Source organism: Crinia signifera, chromosome 1 (genome assembly GCF_055691185.1).
Source record: "Crinia signifera chromosome 1, ASM5569118v1, whole genome shotgun sequence".
In the NCBI taxonomy this organism is placed as follows: Eukaryota; Metazoa; Chordata; class Amphibia; order Anura; family Myobatrachidae; genus Crinia; species Crinia signifera.
Genome location: NC_139217.1, coordinates 199,363,666 through 199,386,180, shown reverse-complemented (window position 1 = coordinate 199,386,180; position 22,515 = coordinate 199,363,666). Strand labels below are relative to the sequence as shown.

The following is a 22,515-nucleotide window of genomic DNA, read 5'->3' as shown; positions in this document are numbered from 1 at the left end:
TAATTGCCCTGCCTGGTTGTCTGGTAACAGGAGCCGCAAAAAGAGAGAGCATCTGTAGAGCACTAGGACCCAAGGGAGTTGTCAGAATCCCTGAAAGAGAGGGAAACAGAGCTGTTCTGCTATTTTTTAGGGGTGCCCTACCTACTTTGTCAGTCCTGGGCCACGCAAATTCTGGTGGTAGAGAGAAAGTACACAGCAGCAGCAGCAGCACACCCTTTCCCACCCTGCTCCTAGACTGGAGTGAAGGAATTCTGGATCTCAACAGAATCTGATGCAGGGCGATTACAGGTTGCCTACGCGCCCGGATCCGAGTCAGGCGGAAAGCTCCAAGCATTGCTCGGATCAGGGCTCGGATACTCAACGTTCGTGCAGTCTCGGATCTGAAAAATCTGAGCCCGCACATCGCTAGTGTATATAATAGGTTTGTATATATTCTGATAAATCATTATGTTATAAGGGTTTAGGTATCAGAGATGCTTGGTCTAAAAATCCGTATCCCTTATGTCCTCAGTAGTGCTGTTACAGATGTCCCCAGAAGTGCTTTTAGCAAAAAAAAAAAAAAAAAAAAAAGTCACTTTCTGGAATGTAGGGTTTTTGGAATAATTTGGATAACGGATACTCAACATGTATTAAAATACTTTGGGGCAGATGTGTTAAGCCTTAACAAGAGATAAATTCAAGTGTGATAAAGAGAGATAAATGTCCAGCCAATCACCTCCTTACTGACTTTTTTTCAAACACAGTCTGTAACATGGCAATTAGCCGCTGATTGGCTGGATGTTTATCTCTCCTTATCACACTTGCGTTTATCTCTTGTTAAGGATTAATACATCTGCCCCTTAATCTGATGTGCCAAATATAATATAGGAAAATCTGAAAGTTCATGACCTGCATTATATTTAGGTTTTTGGAGTAAACTCTAGTTGAGCCCTTCATGTGTGATGGAAGACTGTTGAACTCAGTAAATGCAAGTATGAACGAACCATCATGTGTAAGGACTGTTGGCGAGGCAGTGTTTGAGTCTGTGAGGCATGTTTTTGTTGTTGCCAGATGGTTGATGTTGAGTGAGATACAATTTTAGTTTAATACTAGCTGAGGTAGTCTGTTTTGCTCGGGTTTGATTGTGCAATTAACAATATTGAAATTAGTTGAAATTTTACATTATTTGAAGTCACACCAGGAACCCAAGCACATACTTAGGCATTTCCATGGTGTGCCTGGCATACACCTCTCTGTGGTCGGCTTCCAGAACTGACCAGTTTTTGTTGTTGTTAAACACCATGTCCTCTACTCCCTCTATGGTATGCAACTTTACCATATCTTGCTCTTGCTTCCCTGATCCACTTTGTATAGTAGCCAGAATCCTTTATGGGCCCCGAAGACCCCCACAGGGTTAGGATTGGGAGTCTTAGTGGCCACATTCATTTTGTTAAGCCCCATGTCCTCTACTCCCTCTATGTTATGCAACATTGCCATATCTTGCTTCCCTGACTCACTTCGTGTAGTGTCCAGACCCATTTTTGGGCCACTGGGACCCCCAAGGAGTCAGGATTTAGGGGTTTTAGTGGTCATGAACCTAATCTGGACCCAATTAATCCACATCACATTGGTTTCGTTCAAAACAGCCCAACAGTGTCCGAATGCATACCTGACAAACAAATAACAGACAACAAATATGTAAGAGATTGTGTTGCTTCAAAATACTAGACCTATTAAATGGCAATCTGCAATACTTGCTCCCATCACTTAAGACAAATTCCCCTCAACTCACTTGTTTAATCTAAAATAAAATCTTTTCTTTTAGTACTTTATTGTATTCTAAAGTAAATACTTATTTTATTGTAAAAAGGAGACATTGGCCCTTATTCTGGTTGGTGCGGTCGAGCCGCATATGCGGCTCCGACCGCACCAGACGAATCCCCGCCCACGCTACGGATCGCCACGGCCGTCCGTACACGGACGGCTGGCGATCCGCACGAAAATGGTGGAGGCGTACGCCTCCACCATGGTGGGAGCTGCCCCCTGCATTCGATGGTCGACGACCATCGAAGGCAGGGCCGCACGCCGCGGCAGCTCCCGCAAGCTGAGACCACACGGACAATCGTCCGTGTGGTAGCTTGTATGGGGGCTGAAAGCTGACATCCGCCGACGTCAGCTTTCCGCCCCCATGAGTGGCGTCATGCCCTCATTACCATGCGTACGCCCCGCGTTTGCATGGGAACGCCCATGAAACGCGGGGCGTATACATAGGGAAATGAGGGACTGAAGCCCCTCACGCCCCTATACGCCCCCTTTGCGGCGTCTAATTTTTTTAAACGGAGATTTCCCCTGCACATGCGCAGAGTGACCTCTGCGCATGTGCAGAGAGAAAACATCGGCGGTACGGCCGCATGCGGGCCGTACCGCTTCAATCTGAATAAGGGCCTAAGTATGTTAGAATTGCTGATTGAAGTCATTTCAGTGTTAAAAAGCTTCCCCTAGCGGGCCCCCAAGAAATTTTGGCCGTCATTCAACAGTGTTAGTGTACAGCTATGTGCAGTTCCCCTGATGGGGGTTCTGTGGGTACAGCTGTCCTGGGCCCTGTCATCTAGAGGGGCCTGGGCAGCTGCCCATAGCAACAGCAGCACGGTGCCACCCCAACCCCCCTGCTGCCGCACACGCCTCCCCCATACGGCGGCCCCCCAACCAGGCACGCACAATACACAGTGCAACCTGCAGAGCGCCGAGCCTAGGACACAGAGGGGCTCAGCACTCTGCTGGCTGCACTGTACGGTGTGCACTCCTGAGGAGATGTGGAGGTGTGCAGGAACAAGGGCACCGCCGCTGCAACTAAGTAAGTAAGTAAGTAAGTAAGGGGTGGGGTGTGGGTGGTGGTGCCCATAATGGTACTTGGGGGGGGGGGTTGCATGCCCGTAATGGTACTTGGGGGGGCACGGACTGAAGGTCAGTCTCAGGCCCCCGATTCCTATTGGCGGCCCTGGCTACATGGGCTTCTTGCACTAGTCATATAATCCTTATAGGAACTAATAAAAAGAGACATTGTTAGAGTTTCTATATACAACAGTAACCAGATGCCAGTCCAAATATAATACTGTAGTAAATAATTACACCTTTATTAGTTTTACTCACAATAATGACCACATAATGGACGTCAAAGTCAGAAATTGTAAATAACAAATTAACAAATTAACCCGCTCGAAACTAATGCTTTGAAAGCTAATACAGTAGATGTAGTTTCACTTGCTGCCAACAGATGGCTTCAGGGACACATGGACACTAGACATATAGATTATAGATTAGTAGACAAAGCCTGGTCAGCTGAATGAAACTACAATGTGACTTTTGTCTATAATCTGTATATTTTATGAATGGCTAATGTACAGGAAATCAAACATTATATACTTTGTATATCTTCAGCCTGCTATACTCAACAATGAAGGTGTTGGCTCGCTTACTTAGTATGAAAAAAATGAAATGAAAACAACAACATAAGACCAAAGATTTTTTTATTTATTAAGCAAAGAGCCAACTATGATGCATTGAGAAATTACATAAACTCCCAATAAGATCACAGGAATATATATTACTGTAAGTGAGACCCAGCACCCATGTGTGGAAAATGTCACTACACACATGATTTCACAAGCTCCATATTGCCACCATACTGACATTAACTAAGTAGTAAATTTCCTTGTAAAAGTAAACATGGATGAAACAATGGGCGAAATGTAATAGGGTGTGATTTTTTAGACATGTGCGATTTTTGGTCAAAAACGGCCGAAATCGCACATTTTCCGAAAATCGCACATTTAATAGGTTGAAAATCGCGGTAAAAAATCGCACTTTTTACCGCGAAATCGCACTTTTCGAAGTGCGATTTTTAGTCACATTTCAATTCGCATCCAGATGTTTTCCCATTATAAAGTATACAACTCGCAAATGTAATAGGGTGCGATTTTTGGTCAATGTTACCAAAAATCGCAAAAAAAATAGACCAGGTTCTGACAGGCGAATTTGACAGAACCATGCACAGATCATTGAGATCTGTGCATGGTTCTGTTAATAAAAATGTGTAAAAGTGTTTTTATAAAAAAAAAACGGCGTGGGGTCCCCCCTCCTAAGCATAACCAGCCCCGGGCTCATTGAGCCGGACCTGGTTCCAAAAATACGGGGGGACAAAAAGCATAGGGGTCCCCCGTATTTCTGAAACCAGCCCCGGACTCTTGGACCGGTCCTGGTTCCAAAAATACGGGGGACAAAAAATCTGGGGGTCCCCCGTATTTTGAAACCAGCACCGGGCTCCAACAGCCCGCGGTGTCATGCCACAGCCGGGGGACACTTTTTATACAAGGTCCCCCGGCCAAAACATGAGCACCGTGGCTGGTCAGCCTTGGACGGGGTACCTGGAGGAGTGGGGACCCCCCCAATAAAGGGGTCCCCCCCCCCCAGGCTTCACCCGTCCAGGGCTGAAGCCCGGGGCTGTCACCGGCGTCCGTGGCCAGTGGACGCCGGCCTGATAGGGTTAAATCCATCATACATATCATTACATTGCTTTTTACTGGCGAACTACAAGTGCCAGCAGACCTCCCCCGCATGCTGGGACTTGGAGAACCACAAGTCCCAGCATGCGGGGCATTAATGGGCCCGCTGGGACTTGTAGTCCACCTGTAAAAAGAATGTTTATAAAAAACACACACACAGAGAAGTACAAGTTTATTACACACACACACCTCAATTTTACACCAGCGTTACTTACCATTCCTGGATCCAGCGCTGGTCTGGCTGCTTTACAGCCGGCTCCCCCCGCACTGACAGGCAGCGGGGAGAACCGCTTTCTCCGTTGCCTGTCACCGGCTTTCTCCGTAGCTTCTGTAGCTCTGTCCCAGTGCTACAGAGGCTGAGAGCGTGATTGGCTGAGCTACAGTATGCGTCTCCATGGAGACGCATAGCTCAGCCAATCAGGACTGAGCTATGCGTCTCCATGGAGACGCATACTGTAGCTCAGCCAATCACGCTCTCAGCCTCTGTAGCACTCGGACAGCGCTACAGAGGCTGTTAGAAGCAACGGAGACAGCCGGTTCTCCCCGCTGCCTGTCAGTGCGGGGGGGGAGCCGGCTGTGAAGCAGCCAGACCAGCGCTGGATCCAGGAATGGTAAGTAACGCTGGTGTAAAATTGAGGTGTGTGTGTGTAATAAACTTGTACTTCTCTGTGTGTGTGTTTTTTATAAACATTCTTTTTACAGGTGGACTACAAGTCCCAGCGGGCCCATTAATGCCCCGCATGCTGGGACTTGTGGTTCTCCAAGTCCCAGCATGCGGGGGAGGTCTGCTGGCACTTGTAGTTCGCCAGTAAAAAGCAATGTAATGATATGTATGATGGATTTAACCCTATCAGGCCGGCGTCCACTGGCCACGGACGCCGGTGACAGCCCCGGGCTTCAGCCCTGGACGGGTGAAGCCTGGGGGGGGGGGACCCCTTTATTGGGGGGGTCCCCACTCCTCCAGGTACCCCGTCCAAGGCTGACCAGCCACGGTGCTCATGTTTTGGCCGGGGGACCTTGTATAAAAAGTGTCCCCCGGCTGTGGCATGACACCGCGGGCTGTTGGAGCCCGGTGCTGGTTTCAAAATACGGGGGACCCCAGATTTTTTGTCCCCCGTATTTTTGGAACCAGGACCGGTCCAAGAGTCCGGGGCTGGTTTCAGAAATACGGGGGACCCCTATGCTTTTTGTCCCCCCGTATTTTTGGAACCAGGTCCGGCTCAATGAGCCCGGGGCTGGTTATGCTTAGGAGGGGGGACCCCACGCCGTTTTTTTTTTTCCTTTTTTTTTTTTGAACAAAATCGCATTTATGAAAATGCGCACATTTTCATGACTGAAAATGCGCACATTTTCATGACTAAAAATCGCGGCAAATCGCGGCAAATCGCATTTTTTGCCGCTAATTCGCATCTCATTACATATGCGAATTCGCGGCAAAAAATGCGATTTTTAAGGGCTGTTTCACACAGTACGGTTCCTGCCGCACGGTGAAATCCCGTACGGTCAGGGAGCCGCGCCGCACTCAGAATTTTATAATGGCAGGGATGGCCACAGCCCGGCAGCCGTCCCTTCCAGTGGGGGGATCCGGCTGCAGCCGTGCGGCCGGGCCGTGGCCGTCCCGTGTGAATGGACACAATAGTGTCCATTCACAACTGCTGAGTGCGGCACGGCTCCCTGGCCGTACGGGATTTCACCGTGCGGCAGGAACCGTACTGTGTGAAACAGCCCTAAAGGTGCGATTTGGTGCGATTTTTTTTTAGTCTAAAAATCGCACCCTATTACATTTCGCCCAATGTGTTAGTACATATAATAGAAAAATTTAGATTTTTTTTGTAATTTCTTTTTTAGAATATGCTGTAATTAAGCAAAACTATAGAGAAAAAGATATTGTACACATTTACTAGCTAAATAATGGTGGTTGGCCTCATCTAATGGAATTGTAGCACTATGTAGTAGCACTGTGTGTAATTACTGTTTGCTACCTGTGATGGCAACTGGAATGGGTTTCCCATCCATTTATTATACAAACTACAGTACTAGAACCGGGATGCGGTCATTTGGTCTACTGCATTATGGTCGACAGTCATTAGGTCGAATCCATTAGGTCGACATACTAAAAGGTCGACATGACTCTAGGTCGACATGGGAAAAGGTCGACATGATTCTAGTTCGAAAGGTCATTAGTTCGACAGGTCATTAGTTCGACAAGGTCATTAGTTCGACATTGTCTATGTCGACATTCACAAGGTCGACATGGAGTTTTTCACTGTTTTTTGAGCCAACATGTGCCGACAGGCGGTATTTCATGCCCTACCATCCACTAGGGCGTGGTGGGAGAATAAAATAGTGTGCCGAGCGTAGCGAGGCACCGTGCCCGACGCGATGCGAGCGCAGCGAGCGATGCGAGGGGATGCAGTGCACTTTAAACTGTGTCCATGTCGACTGTGTTGACATTCAGGTAAAAAAACTGTGAAAAACCCCATGTCGACCTTGTGAATGTCGACATAAACAATGTCGAACTAATGACCTTGTCGAACTAATGACCTGTCGAACTAATGACCTTTCGACCTAGAATCATGTCGACCTTTTCCCATGTCGACCTAGAGTCATGTCGACCTTTTAGCATGTCGACCTAATGGATTCGACCTAATGACTTTCGACCATAATGCAATAGACCAAATGATCCCAACCCCTAGAACCACTTGTTTACTATACATAAAGTAACAGTGTTGATACTGTAATCAATAATTTAGAAGCTACCAAGAAATTAAAAGCTGCTAATTGGAAAGTTTGAAAGCAAGTAAATGAGCCATGCATTATGCACTATCATAGACAAGCGCTTGTGTTATAACTGACAATGCGTGTGCCCCAGGAATAAGAATTGTGATGTAATACAATCAACAACTATTGGGAATTGTAACATTTTTGCTTTATTTGGATCTAGAAAAAAGCATGAGGTGTATTTAGTGGCCTCTGCAAATTAAGGTCACATTCCTGTCCTGTTTTAGTTCATTTCAATATTATGGTGCATTACATTTCCAGCATCTCAGTCACATTTCCATATATTACTAGGTTATAAATAATAAAGGATGTACAAACTAGACTGTGTAAAGCTAATGAGAGTAATTGCACATGTTAATAACTTAATAGTATAGAGCAGTGTAAACCTGGCAGAAATATATGCAGAGCTATCAGATGGCTTTTGTGTCCCGTCATGGCTCCTGGAAATAATGATTCTGTAGATGCATATCGGTATGCACCATAGGGGAATCTATGGCATTATTTGTGTGAGTTAGATCTACATTAGTGGGGTTATCTCTTTGGACTCCGAAGGTTAATGTTTCATCAATACCATATGGAACAAATCCTCCAGCAGTATCATGTGTTAGTTGTGGGGCATTGGCTGCAGTTACAGCCGGTGGCAACATGCTTTGTCCCAAGGGATTAAACCCCATATTAGGTAGATTAATGTTAGGGAATAGCATGGCATCTCCTTGGCCGGGTGGAATTCCCTCTGAGCCGGGCAGTGTAGGGTTTGAGCCAGCAACTGAAGGACCTTCAATTGGGCCTTGTGCTGCTCCCTGACCCACTGGCTTTCCTCCTGCTCCTGGAGAATCATCTTCTAGTGTGAAATCTCCTGCAAGGGCTGGATTCTGGGGCAAGCTACCAAGGCCGTGTCCTGCTCCTAGAAGCCCTGGATACAAAGAACTAAAGGGATGTGCAGCTCCAGCGCGACCCCCCTGTAATACACAAATCAGTGCAGTTATCATCAAGGAAGAGAACATGTTGCTCAATTCTACTACTGGTAGGATTAGATTCAGTGTACTTGAGAATGATCTACAGTATACAATTAAATAGTATAATTGCTACAATAAAAGTAATAGTAATACAGTATTGTGTATTCCATGTGGGAATATGAAAATGTCTATATCTTATTTTTATGTTATTGGAAGACATACTAAGGATTTTCCAGCAAAGCCGACTACAGCAATAATATAATCATATTACATTTTAATTTACCATTATTTCCTCTGAGCTCATGACACCGAGCCTTGCTGGTGGCCCCTACAAAGTAAACAAAGTTTAGTTACAATTACTTTATCACACACATACACACACACACACACACACACACACACACACACATACACATACATCATATACATACAGTACTACTATAGTTACAGCTGGATGCCTGGTTCAGACAAAGATGATGATGTATGCAGTGGGTTCATTGTATGGCATTGCATGCATATAAGTGGTACTGCCCATGTGCTGTGCTGGCCTTGTGTTGGTGGTCACAGTGAGGGTTTATGTGCAAAGTGAGTGATTGGGATCATGTGTGGGTGGCAAGGTGGTGAGCACTCAAAAGCAGCTGTGTTATGACCATTTCAGAGGCATCACAGCTTGCGAATGCATCACACATGCAGTTAATTTGCTTCTGGCGTCTTACTGCCAATGACTATGCAGCATGACCATAATGTTACTCAGAGGATCATTTGTGGACCGATGTGCATCCAAAGTCTGTGTCTTCATACCAGGGCCGGATTAAAGGGGGGGGGGGCAAAGGGGGTCAGTACCCCTGGGCCCCCCTCTAGCTAGGGCCCCCTGTGGTTGGCATGTATTTTTTTTTAAGTATATATATTTTCTAGCTAAAGGTTTTGTGCATGGGAGTGGGGTGGTGTTGCAGCTTCACCTATCTGCCAATGTGACAATGATTAATGGTGCTGAGCATCGGGTGACACTGCACAAGAGGGCAGAGGCTGAGAGGTTTGTGCTGAGCTCTGATTGGTGGAGCTCATTACATGCTTCTCAAGCCCATGGAGGACAACAGCAGCAGCCGAGTCATGGGAGGGTTTTTAATCAGAGGGAGCACTGAGCCTGTGAGGTCTCTTACAGTCCTACAGAGTAAGGTGCAGAGGGACAAACACAGGCTTTTCATGTGGTATGTATGTATATATATCTATATCCCCCCCTGCAGTTACCCATTGACCAAGTTTATACTGCCTTTACTCTGTGTTTTGACAGTGTAATATTATCCCATGCAGTTTGTGGCCAGTAATAACAAGTGCAAGGGGCCCCCCTGTCAAAAGTGCCCCGGGCCCCTCAAAGGCTTAATCTGGCACTGCTTTGTACACAAGCAGCGAATCTCAGACACCTCCGGTGGTTGTCTCAATGCAAATTCAGGCAGCTGCAAAATTTTCATATTTTTGTACAGCCGCTATGTAGCAGCAAAGACATTTGCACACATCTCTGTATGAGGCCATGAACCAGGTAATCCTTTTCTGATGTCTCTTAAATGGAAACTCAAATCAGTGGTAGTAGTTTGTTGCTTGCATCCTACTTATCGTGCTTATTTGGATCAAGAGAACAGTTGGCCTTTTAGCTAATACAGTGCTAAACAATTAACAGAAGATTATGGTAAAACTGCTTTTAAACTGCCCAAAATATCCTGGGATATTGCACATGAACACTTAGAAAAATAACCTAATAAAAGTTATATTTTAAATAAACCTAACCATTAGTGCGTTCCCCATCAAACAGTCCCTTTTCTCTCTCTCCTTCAAATATTGCACATGAACAAGTAGAAACCGGGATACTGTGCATTGGAAACACACCCAGCTGAAATATGTCGCCTAGCAAGTAGGGCTGAACACAGATTTAACCCAGCTCAGTTTGCAGTATAAACTGTTAGCTTAGGTCAATGCGGCCAAGGACCTGTTCTCTGCAATCAAATAGCCAGCAATTGGGTACAATCTCATCTTTAGCTCCGTCTCAGGGCCCACCTTCATTGATGTCCCCTCCCAGCAATATGTCAGGTAGGGCTGGCAGTGTGTAAGGATCACAAGCCAGGTCACACCCGGGTTGGGTGACAGTTACATAATCCCAGGTGTGACCTGGCTATTTGGTATAAAAGCAGTATTACAGAGAGCACTGCTTCACATTCTGAAAGCAAACTTCATCACTAGCAGTTATTTATGGCTGGACACCTTTGAAAACCTTATTGCAGTCACTTACTCCGGCTCCTCCTCCATAATTCATAAAGAAAAGCCCAGGGTATGGCTGGAAAAAAAACACATACATTTTAAACATAATATCAGTACATATTAAATATACATTTATTACAAGCAGGGCCGGTCTAAGGCTTCTTGGCACCCCCATAGCACTTCTTTTTCTATAACATGGTATATAAATAGCAAAAATTGTGAAAGAGCTCTTAATATGTGAAATGGTTAAACATAAAACCAATCCTAAAATGTAATGAATAGACACCAATATTTATTAATATTTCAGTCCTTTTGGGGATTATTTTGGTGGTGTGGTTCCAGCAGCTGAGGCTAATGAAGTCACCCGGCACTTTGGTGTTCAACACTTTTTCAAGGTACTATGGGGCAGATGTATTAAGCCTTAACAAGAGATAAATGCAAGGGCGATAAAGAGAGATAAATGTCCAGCCAATCACCTGCTAACTGCCATGTTACAGCCTGTGTTTGAAAAAAGTCGGTAAGGAGCTGATTGGCTGGACGTTTATCTCTCCTTATCACCCTTGCATTTATCTCTTGTTAAGGCTTAATACATCTGCCCCTATGTACACAAAACAAATTGATTGCTGGTGAGCGTGGACCCCTGCAAATAGAAACCACTGCGCAACACTCCGTACCCGCTGAGTGTTGAACACAGGAGTTTCATGTGACGTTATCAGCCCTGGCCACTGGAAGTTCGCTGGTTCGGTAGCAGCAGCAGGGAGAGACAGCAGCACACTAAGGGGCCGATTCAGACCCATTCCTGTGTGTGTGAATTCGGACCCTTCCCTGATGTTTGGGGTCTGCGCATGTGCAAATATGCGCAAGCGTAAACCCCAGGAGTGAACAGCTTCCACCAGTATCACACTCGCCAAGCTGTTTGCTCCCAACATGGAGGGCAGGTGGTGGTAGTAGGTGAACACCCAGCATTTTATGGGCATCCCTGGGTGCTCCCCTGAGAATACAGGCATGTTGATGCGTGTCATTGCCTGCGTAGTGTCACAAGATATCAGCACCAGCCCCCATATACACTTACCTTTACCCACAAAGGGAATAAAAATCATTAGATGGTGAGTGACCGCTGTTTGCGTACACATCCCTGCGCATGCTAGCGAGGGGATTTGGGTGGTGGGAACGGGGCGGGCGTTTGGTCGGCCGGCAGGCAGCTTTTGCCTGTTCGCTAGGCTGCGAACAGACATAGCCTAGTAAACATGTCTGAATCAGACCCTAAGAACAAACCTGTCAGGAGTCAATAGTGCAGAGAAAGTTAGGGTCAGTTATTCAGGTCATCCTGGTGCCATCCTAACACTAATCTGTACACATCACCGAAGTAATCCCCAAAATATTAATAAATATCCTGCCTATTCATTACACTTTGGGTTGGTTTTGTGTTTTCCTACCCACATATTAAGTGCTCTTTCACATTTTTATATAATGTAATCTGGACCTGTCTAGATGCAAGCCAAAGCCGAGATTAAACCCAAACACCTCATCTATCTCTAATTCAAATTTGTTTCTAACATTTTCTTAAGAATGTGACCAGCATAACCATAAAAGGCTAGTTATACATTAATATTAATTAAGCTATTCTAGGATCCCAAACAGTAATTTATATAAATGTTATCTTCTTCAATTATAGTGATAGCAGAGCCTTACGTGTTGTTGATGTACAGGCGGGATACCTGCCGGGTCTGGTACTGCATCTCCTGCTCCTTGTTGCAATAATTTATTCATTATTGTCTGGTACTGAAGTATCAAGAAATGTAAAACATTTTCAAATATACAAGTACAGTTTCATAAATTTATAAAAATAATATTAGTTAGGAATGTCATGTCTTGTCTCGTGAGAAAATGATTGGTTTCTTAATGTTGTGCATTAATCTATGTTATAAGAACCCCAGTGCAGAGCATTTTTAGTAGTTATAGATATTCCCCATAGCAACCAATCAAATTCTGTCTATCATTTACCAGGAAGCAATTGATAAATGATAGATAAATTGTGTTTGGCTGCTATGGGCATACCCCTTAGGCTCAGCAAACACCAAGAACATGCAAGGTTCACACAAGATCAGGGACCTGACTATAAGCTCAAAAACAGACAACCCATTGCAGAAAACTTACATCCAAAACTAACAATGCTGGATAAGAAACAATGCAAACTTACTTATCATCAGTCCAGCATTACCCCTATACTGTATATATATTGCCCATATCCAACTCAAAGCTGGGATCCTCTCCCCTACTACCACTTGCTTGATTCAAACAGATAGTGGTGTAATAATTGGCATTCGCTATGAGCATCCCATTCACGCCACTGTGGAGAAAGCAGCAGTGAGGCATCAACACTACCACTGTTTGTGTGAAGAAGTAGTAATGCCGATCACAGCAGCAGGCCACTGGGACCTACTTATATAGTAGGATGCTGAATCAGAGTATTGCCAACCTGAAGGTAAGGTTAACTAAAGGATTTCTTTTTAGATGCAGTTATCCTTTGAACCTAACACAAAGAGTGCAATTATAATTTAGAAAAAATAATATATTTATTGATCGTAAGACAGAAATGTAACAAAATCCGTATTAGTTACTGTAAGTGATATTACGTGTTTAAAAAAAAAAAAAAAAAGATTTTTATCATAGCAGAAACCAGCATGTGCTAAAACTGAGCTGGGTGAGTGATTACCATAAACAATGCTACCGTTTGGATTTGACCATCTGCCGGCCCGCCCTTTGGGGGTAGAAGTGCTGGATCTGCTTGCTGTATATTTGGAAATCCTAGAGCCTGTACTGGCTGATGCATGATCTGATCAGTCCGTGCTGAGTGTTGCTGTGAAGCAGTCTGTGCATCTTGTCCTGGATTAATTGGCTGTGCTAGTGACGGCACACCGGGCAAAGGTGGAGGGTGTATGGGCAAAGCATACTCAAACTACGAAACAAGCACACATATAAAAATGAGTAACACCCAGCAATATTCTGTACTACAGGATATACAGCATATACAGTATACAGTATAATCTGATAGGAATGGAGAGCAGGAGACCAAACATCATAACAAAGATACAATCAAATTTCTGAATCATCACACAATGGTATTGCTATTTTTCAATTGAACATATAATTCTAAAGTATGACCCCATGCACCCCTCTCCCCCATGCACCCTTTATAGGACAATTTACAAATTATCATTGTACAGCATGAATATACTATGGAGGTCATTCTAGTTGGTTCGCTCCCATGGAAACGCCCAGCCTTTCATGGGCATTCCAATGCAAACGCTGGCCATTCCCATGCAAATGGTGGCGTGATATGGTTGCCAGTGGCGGGCAGCTGACGTCAACGGATGTCAGCTCCCCACCCTGTTCACGTAGCCAGGAGCCTCAAATCTGAGTCACCAGAGAGAGACTTAGATTTGCGAGCACTTAAGAAATCAATGATTTGCGGACATTCCCTGTCAAGCGTGGGGTGGGTGTTCGCACGGGCGGTGTTTAGTTGGCTTGCAGCTTAGTTAGATCTCTTAGCTTTGCGAGTCAACCAGAATGACCTCCTATATGGGAGTTATAAAAGTCTAATACAAATTTGGATGTTTGTACATCCTTTCCTAAAGAGATGCATTTTTATATCACAATCTTCCTCACCAAGCTCACAAAAGCTTCAAATTGCTTTTCTGTACATCTGTAGAAAATACATTATCTAACTCTGAGGTTCCTACTGAGATTCTGGTATCCCTTTCACATTGCACCTAATTACCGGGTTCATGCTGGTTTCTTGCCAGTTCAACCTGGTAATTTGTGCAATGTGAAAGAGGTTATTGGGTCCTGCAAACCGGTAGCAACATGGAATGCAAACCGGTAAAAATGAAGGGTTCTTACCGGTTCGTTGCCGTGTTGCTTTGCGGTGTGAACGGGTTAATCAGGTTGAGCGACCCGTTTCCCATTCACACATAGAAGGAGGCAGTGCTTGGAGCAGAACCAGCTTTAAGCGCTGCCTCCTCCCCCTGCCCTGGTGATGCTCCGCCCTGCTCCCGTATGATGTCAGTGAATATTGTCAGTTCCCTGAAGCGATTTGAACAGTGCAAAATCCAGGGGCGCAGTTGGGACTGAACCGTTTCAAAGTCCCGGTGCGACCCTGCATTTTGCGATGTAAAAACAGTGTCAGTGTCACATCCTGCCTCTGCCATTGCTCTCACTAATAACACACCTGATAACACCTTCTCTCCTATAACTTTTGTGCATCCATGAACTACAAGTTATTATGTTTAAAACTGCAAACTTCAGCTAATGAAACCTGATCACAAAATCTAAAACACAACTTAAAAAAGTCCCTGGGCAACAAATGATTTACCCAAAAGCAAGAATCTTATGTAACATGCAGCTCACAATGGGGAAGACTTCTTATACAGTATCTTTGGGAGAGATAAAGTACCAGCCAGTCAGCTTCAGTCAATTTTCTAGCACAGCCTGACAGTTAGAAGCTGATTGGTTGGTACTTAATATCTCTTTACTTTATCTCACACCAAGATTTGATAAATCTCCCCCCGGTAAATGATACCTGCTGGTTGTCTGGCAGTTGAGGTCTCTGGTGCAGCCATGGAAACGTGTGCGGGGGTAAAAGACCATGCAACCACAATGTTGAGTAAGGATCGTTATATCCAAATCTTGAAAACTTGGGGGAAAAAAGAAACTCACTTAAGTTTTGCGATATTATTTCAAATGGTATATCCACAAAGGTGGCCGATGGACCCCCCCTTTGTAAATGAAGGTCAGAAAGGGGTATGAGGGACCCAGCAGAATATCATTTTTTGATTAAAAATAAGGGTAACTATGCTATACACACATATGCAGTTATATACTCATCATAGCACACAGTATAATAGTGTTTAGGGGTAAAATAAAGAAATTTTCTAAAGCCCTGTACGACCTGTTTCCCGTGCTGAGCAATGAGCTTAAGTACAATAGCTGTGTGCTGAGCGAACGTGCTGAGCAGAGCTTTGCCTATTTTTGTAGGTAATGCGATCTATTAGGAAAGCCAGTGCAAGCAATGGCTGCTTTGCCTGTGGGCGATAGAAACATGTGGGGCCGCGCATCACCATCGCTGCAGGGTATACACACAGAGCAATCAGTTCTCAATTACTAAGCGATCTAGTTAGAAATGGGGCCGAAATCGCCCCATGTGTATGCCCGTATATTTTCATGTGTCATTCATGCCACTGGATATAGGGTTCATTATGGCTTATTGTCCACCATTTGATCATCACTGCACCAGCATATATCTCTTTACTTATCACAATATATCTCCCATCTCGACCACTCCGCTGCACAAGATCTGCGTCTCTCTTCTGCACGGATCACCAGCTCCCATTCACTATTACAGGACTTTCATCGGGCTGCTCCCATCCTATGGAATGCCCTTCCACGCACAATAAGACTCTCCACTTGTCTCCAAACTTTCAAGCGTTCCCTGAAAACTCACCTCTTCAGGTAAGCCTATCATTTTTAAGTTCTACAGACATAACCCTCTGAGGCACTTATGTATTATATAGCTTCCCTTCTGGACTTGTAACTTGGTGGGACTGCTATGCTATTACTGATGCCTGTCCTTGTGTTTCCCTCCTATGTCCCTATAGATTGTAAGCTTGCAGCAGGGCCCTCCTACCTCCAAGTCAGTCTGTTGTTACCCTGTTTGTTTTATCACTGTCTACTATTGTAAAGCACAATGGGATCTGCTGTGCTATATAAGAAACTGTAAATATATAAATAAATCTCTTTAAATACCGTATGAGCCTCAGCCTGGATATAGGCACAATAATGTTGTAGCTAAACATATAGCTACTACAGGGCCCAGAGGTTGCCTAATGAAATTGAGGCCCCTAAAACTAAAGGCAAATGAGCACTTTACCCATAAAGAAGTTTGTGCATTTTAAAATGTGCCTAAAGCTGCCCATACACGGATTGTTTAACGGATCCGTTTGGGACTTAAAGAGCACACATCGGATCGGATCGCATCCCTAGTGCATGCAGTGTGCATGCACTGCGATCCGATACGATGTGTACCGAGTACAAAAAGTATGTGCAGCACATACTTTTTGTACCGTACTATGGGCCTTATTCTGGTCTGTGCGTACTTTCCCGCACTCTTTCGGATGGCGTTTTTTAGCCGTCTGCGCATGTGTGTGCAACGCTATGCACATGTGCCACGCAAGGTCTCCGTACTTGTTCTCACTAATACCGTACAGAAATGTGCACCGCGGGAAATATGGGTGTAATATGGGCGTCATTCGGAACTACACAGGGGCGTAGTTTCAAAGTGGGTTAAACTGGGCGTAAACATGGGCGTACACGAGGGAGTGCACTAATTCTGGTACGCGTACATTCGGACAGCACACCGAATGCACGCGAACAAAAAGGCAGGAAACATGCGGTCTTCATAAGCAAGTATTGCTTTGCGGACACCACTCGGTCATGCGCTAGGCATTCGGAACGCCCAATCAGTACGGGCGCACCTCAACCAATGTCAGCTGAACACAATACAATCCACTCCTTTACTCATTACTCATTAATTACACTCTTGTCATTGCTTCAATTGGAACCAATGCAGCTTAAATGGACCATTACTAAACACACAAATATATGCTGTAGTAAAGTGTTTAATTATCAATTTGAGAAATAATAGATGACCATTAAAAACAATCCCTTTTTAATGAGGTTGCCTAATTGCATAAGTGGGTCATGTAACAGATTTCGGAGTTCAGATAATAGTGGTGTGTTTTGCGGAAATACACCGCATCGGTGCGTACGGGCAGGTTCCCGTCCGTTCTGACGCGGTAAGACCGTGCATACGCTGTAAGACCGTGCAGAATATGTGTGTGTCCACCGCACATGCAAAGGTTTGGATGTCGTCCGTAAACACGCCCTCTTCTTAAAGTGTGAGTCCGTCCGAATTCGGAGGACCGGTGGGCGTTTTTTCGTACGATGTCCGCACAGCGTGGCGTGCGGACCGCTCCGAAATAAATCGGAAATATACGCACCAACCAGAATATGGGCCTATGTGATGCTCGGGAGCGCGCTTTGCATAGTACAGAACGGAGCCGGTCCACAATGGACCGTGTATGGGCTCCTTAACATTGCATAGAAGGCAGGATAAGTACTTCATTCCTAAGACACAAGCACTGCTTTGCTCAGAAGAAAGATCACATCAGTGCTTATGATTATATAACTTTATGTTTATGTTGCCTGCCACATAGATTATAAACACAACGTTACCTGGGCTAGTATGATATTATTGTCTAATATGATATTCATATATTGGTTCCAGTTGATAGATCTACAGTGTCCAGATAGATAGTCAATAGGTCTATACCAAAAGGTCAACATTCAATAGGTCGATCGGGTCAAAAGGGAGCGAGCCATGCAAGGGTATGTGTTACACTAATTGTGAGTCCATTTATGGTGATTGACATCAAATTTTGTTTTGAATAACTCACGTTGACCTTTTCATGTGTCTACCTTTTTCATCTCAACATTTTGACCTGTTGACTTGTTCACCATGTCGACCCTTTGACCTTGTTGAAGTATTGCATGTCGACATTTTGGGGTCGACCTATTGACTGTCTACCTAGGCACTGTCTATCTAATAATCCACACCCTAGGGCAGTGGTTCCCAAACTGTGCGCCGTGGCTCCCTGGGGTGCCTCGGGACACATGCAGGGGTGCCCTGGGTTGGTGGTCCAGGACCAAGTAAAATTATTAATGGTTTATTATTTGCCAGCCACCAGCACTGGTTTTGCTTATAATCATAAAATGTGTACAAACAGAAGCAAATCCTGCCCTTTACCACATAACTGACCCTAAGAATCGCATATAAACCCAATCTAATTAAAACATTTTTGGCTTAGGGGCACCGTGCAAAAATTATTATACTCTAGGGTGCCGTGATTCAAAAAAGATTGGGAACCCCTGTGCTAGGGAATAGTAGTGTTCAACAGTGCACACAATGGCCAGGAGTGGTATTGCAGTAGCTGTGCTCTCATACAAGGCTTCAGTCTTAGGGAAATCACTACAGTTCATCCTTCCATGAGTCATCAGTAATATAGGTAGGCTTTTTGCCATGAGTGCCTCTGCCCCATGGCCCACCAGGGGGAAAGCAGTGGTAGGGGCCAGGGGCGTAACTAGATATTTGTAGGCCCCATAGCAAAAGTTTGTACGGGCCCCCATTTAGCAACTGATGGTGATAAATGTATGTAAAACATATTATTTAGACAGTAAAGATGGGCCCCCTTCAGCTCTGGGCCCCATAGCAGCTGCACCCCTTGCACCTATGGTAGTTACGCCCTTGGTAGGGGCCCTTGTCTAGATGTGTGACCAATCTCCATAGGGGTGTGGTGAGCTGCCACAGAAGTTAAGCTAACCATTAGAGAGGGCATGGTTGGGGCCCCTTGATAAATATATACTGTATACAGTTAATACACCTAGTGTATTCATGATAATGTACCAGAGTAACAATAGCAATGCACTGAAGAGAATACACAGTAGTTCTGTTCAGTATAATGTAACATTTGTATAATATATAATTCAAATACTGTACATAGAGGAGGAGGTGCCCCCAGGCACCCTGCCTCACCAAGCATGTCACTGCACTCATTTGCAGGAGTGCATCTATGTCGTACCTGCCCATGTGCACCTATCATCTTCCTCCCTCCCGTATACCTCTGCTGCTTATCCCCATTAATGCACTTGACTACTGTCTCGCAAATTGTGCCTTGTCCTTCCTCCCCTTAGAAACATAGAAACATAGAATTTGATGGCAGATAAGAACCACTTGGCCCATCTTGTCTGCCCCTTTTTTTAAACATGTTACCTCAAACCATATTTGATCCTTATTTTTTTGTAAGGATATCAATATGCTTATCCCAAGCATGTTTAAATTGTACTACTGTATTTGCGTCTACCACCTCTGATGGTAGGATATTCCACTTATCTATTACTCTTTCTGTGAAGTAATTCTTCCTCACATTTCCCCTGAATCTTCCTCCCTCTAGTTTCAGTGAGTTACTTTGTCTCCTACCTCCCCATGTATGTATGTGCCTCTGATCTCCTCCAAGTGTGTCTGTGACCCCCCCATGTGTACTTCTGACCCCTTTCCCCCCCTTGTTTCCTCTGACCCCTTTCTTTATGCATTCCTCTGACCCCATCTCTGTTTTCTGCCTCTGCCACCAATCCTATTCTGTCTTTGCCCCATTACTTTAACTGATTATATGAAATATCGTGTAGGTTTTTTTCTCTTTTGCAATTCAGATATGAGGTACAGTAGTTTTAATGCTATAATAATTAGAGATATTCTCTTACCTGGGGCAAAGCAGTGAGTTTGTTGGCGGTCTGCTGCTGTCGCATTGTCTTAAATAAACATATACACAAATATTTAATTCTATAAGCAATTAATTACATAACAATCTATATTTTTTCTGTCATAATTTGAGAGATTAAAAAATTAAGCTGCACTACTATCCCGGGAAAAGATTTTATGACCATACTGTACCTGTCCTTTTATTGGAGACTGGTAGCTGCTATACGCAGCAGTATTTTGTATATTTTAGAAGCAAATACTTTTTATAAAGCCACAAAGATGCATTTACCTCAAGGCTCACACTGGCCATTCCATGTGTCCCTGCGGGTTGAGGGTACATCTGCGGGAAGGAATAATTTGATTACACAATAGCAATCCAAGCTCATGGCTATATAAGGGTCCTTTTATGGGATTGGCTTAAAAATTAGATAACGGTTACTAGACCGATTACTTCTTAGCTTATAATTTTATTTATTAATGTTATGCTAATAGATTTTAGGGTGAGTTCCAGTTGTTAATCTATATAGGTCAAGTTTGATAATTGTTTGCAATCTTTGTCAGTCTGCCCTCTCGCCCAAAAGTCACGGGATCAGGAAAATCCAACATGTTGGATATCCTAGATTCACCAATTTTTCTAAAAAAATTCTGGATCATGAGTCATGGTTTTTTAATACAGCTTGGAGTATCCCTTATACAAAATGCTCAGGCCGAGAAGTATTTGGATATGGATTATTCCTTATTTGGGAATATTTTTATATTTCAATGAGGTATGTAAAGGTATGTTGCATTTACGTTGTATAAACACATCAAACACTTGAAATACACACAAACATATATTATTTGTGCATGAAACAATGTTTGTGTACTATCTCAACACTTAATGTAAATGCTAAGCAATCATTTCCTTGCACATATTTAGTGCTGGTTACATATCATGTCCCCAGTAGTGCCAGTTACAGGTGTCTCCAGTAGTGCCAGTTACAAATCATATCTCCAGTAGTGCCATTTACTGATGTCCCCAATAGTGCTTTCATCAAAATAAAAAAAAAGTACATTCTGGAAACTGGATTTCGGAAGACTTTGGAAACGTATATTTGGATAAAGGACACTCAACCTGTATACTGTTTTTTTGCCATTTCCTCATCCTATTATGGATTGGATTACCTATTGGTGGACTAGATCATCATCAGCAGAATAGGGAATTAGGCACTAGATGTATGGCCTGCATACTGTATATGTCTTTACTAGATTCTCAACTGTATCAATTTGTACATTTTGACGTAAATAGTTTACTTTATTAGATTTCTGAAGTAAATTTACAGTGGTGACTTCAGTGCTGGAATAGAGAATGTAGCTATACTATTTTTCAGAATTCGAGAGGCAGCTGGTGCAAAATAAAATTAGGCCTTTTACAACAAATTACATATAAGTACCACTGTTAATGTATAGGTGTTTGTAATAAATACTGTATGTAAAAGTCAATGTTGTTTTAATAGATAAGTGAATTACTTACTGGATAGGTAAAAACAGTGCCTAACATACACAAGACCAGTGCCAGCTTCTCCATTGTGCACTCAAGTATCTACAGAACACATAAAATAAAATACATGATAATGTATCATATGCTTATAAATGTTTTCATTAATTTATATCATACTTACCTACTTTTGAAAACTAGTTTTAGGGAGATTATAGTTGGTAGTAGAATTGTACACAGCACCCCATTGAAGGGGCGTGTCATGCTCCACCCAAAGGGCGTGTCTAATTCCATATATGGCGAGGTTGTGAAAAGAGATTGTGAACGTGGCACCTAGAAGTGTCGGTGTGTGCTGCTACATCTGAGACAAATCTTTTAAAATGATTTATATCCAAATATCCAAATGTAGATGAGCCCCAAAGCAGTTAGTAAGCGCTACTCTACTTGCTAAAGTGCAGGGAAATGGTATAGATGATTCAATGTAAATGTATCTATCTCTCATTTCCCCAAAAATGTAACAGTGTAATGTGGGCTAGGTGAAATGAGAGAGATTGCTAGACTAATGAGGGGGAGAGGAAGATTGCTGTTATTTCAGGGAGTCTCCTGGAGGGTAGGCAACTATGATTTATATGCTTTTCTATATATATATTTTTTTTTAAGTCAGTGTGACCTGGGTACAATAGTAACTAATAAACTAGCTACCATTACATTCAGCTTAGAGGCAGGACTCCATGAATCTCCATTTATAGTCATAGCTGGGGACTGTGTGTAGTAATAACAGGGTCAGGAAAACAACATCAGTAAAACTGTAGACAACATGGGTGGTGCAGCAGGTTTTACTGCATAGATACACAAGCATCGTTACTTCATATTGTATATTTTTTAACAACATAAATGTAATGAAACAACTCTGAAGGACCCCTTACTGAAAAAGGGTGGAGTTTAAAGATGTATTGTATAGTTCCTGATTTTGGGCGAGATGTACTAAGCCTTAAAAAGTGATAAAACGGAGAGTGATAAACCACCAGCCAATCAGCTTCTACCTGTCATTTTTCAAACCCAGCCTGTGACATAGCAGGTAGGAGCTGATTGGCTGGTGGTTTATCACTCTCCTTTGTATCACTTTTCAAGCTTAGT

General features: G+C 43.7%; 1 protein-coding gene across 1 annotated transcript; it reads right to left on the bottom strand.

Annotated features, from left to right (window-relative positions):
• Positions 1 to 7,703: 7,703 nt before the first annotated feature.
• On the bottom strand, positions 7,704 to 21,468 carry AMBN (ameloblastin). The gene is made up of 9 exons (XM_083158031.1): positions 21,415 to 21,468; positions 20,191 to 20,241; positions 19,904 to 19,951; positions 15,111 to 15,224; positions 13,245 to 13,487; positions 12,221 to 12,310; positions 10,560 to 10,604; positions 8,562 to 8,606; positions 7,704 to 8,281 (listed from the first exon to the last, which is right to left on the bottom strand). Exons 1-9 carry the CDS (start codon positions 21,466 to 21,468, stop codon positions 7,754 to 7,756), a joined length of 1,218 nt encoding a protein of 405 aa, XP_083014157.1. The 3' UTR covers positions 7,704 to 7,753.
• Positions 21,469 to 22,515: the final 1,047 nt, after the last annotated feature.

Bases quoted from the DNA above. Each gene is read 5' to 3' on its own strand.
- AMBN (XM_083158031.1), bottom strand. From the start codon at position 21,468: ATGGAGAAGCTGGCACTGGTCTTGTGTATGTTAGGCACTGTTTTTACC. The intron at 20,242-21,414 runs GTAAGTAATTCA...TCCTTCCCGCAG, and splicing joins GCACTGTTTTTACCTATCCA to ATGTACCCTCAACCCGCAGG. The intron at 15,225-19,903 runs GTAAGAGAATAT...TTTTCCCCCAAG, and splicing joins AACTCACTGCTTTGCCCCAG to TTTTCAAGATTTGGATATAA.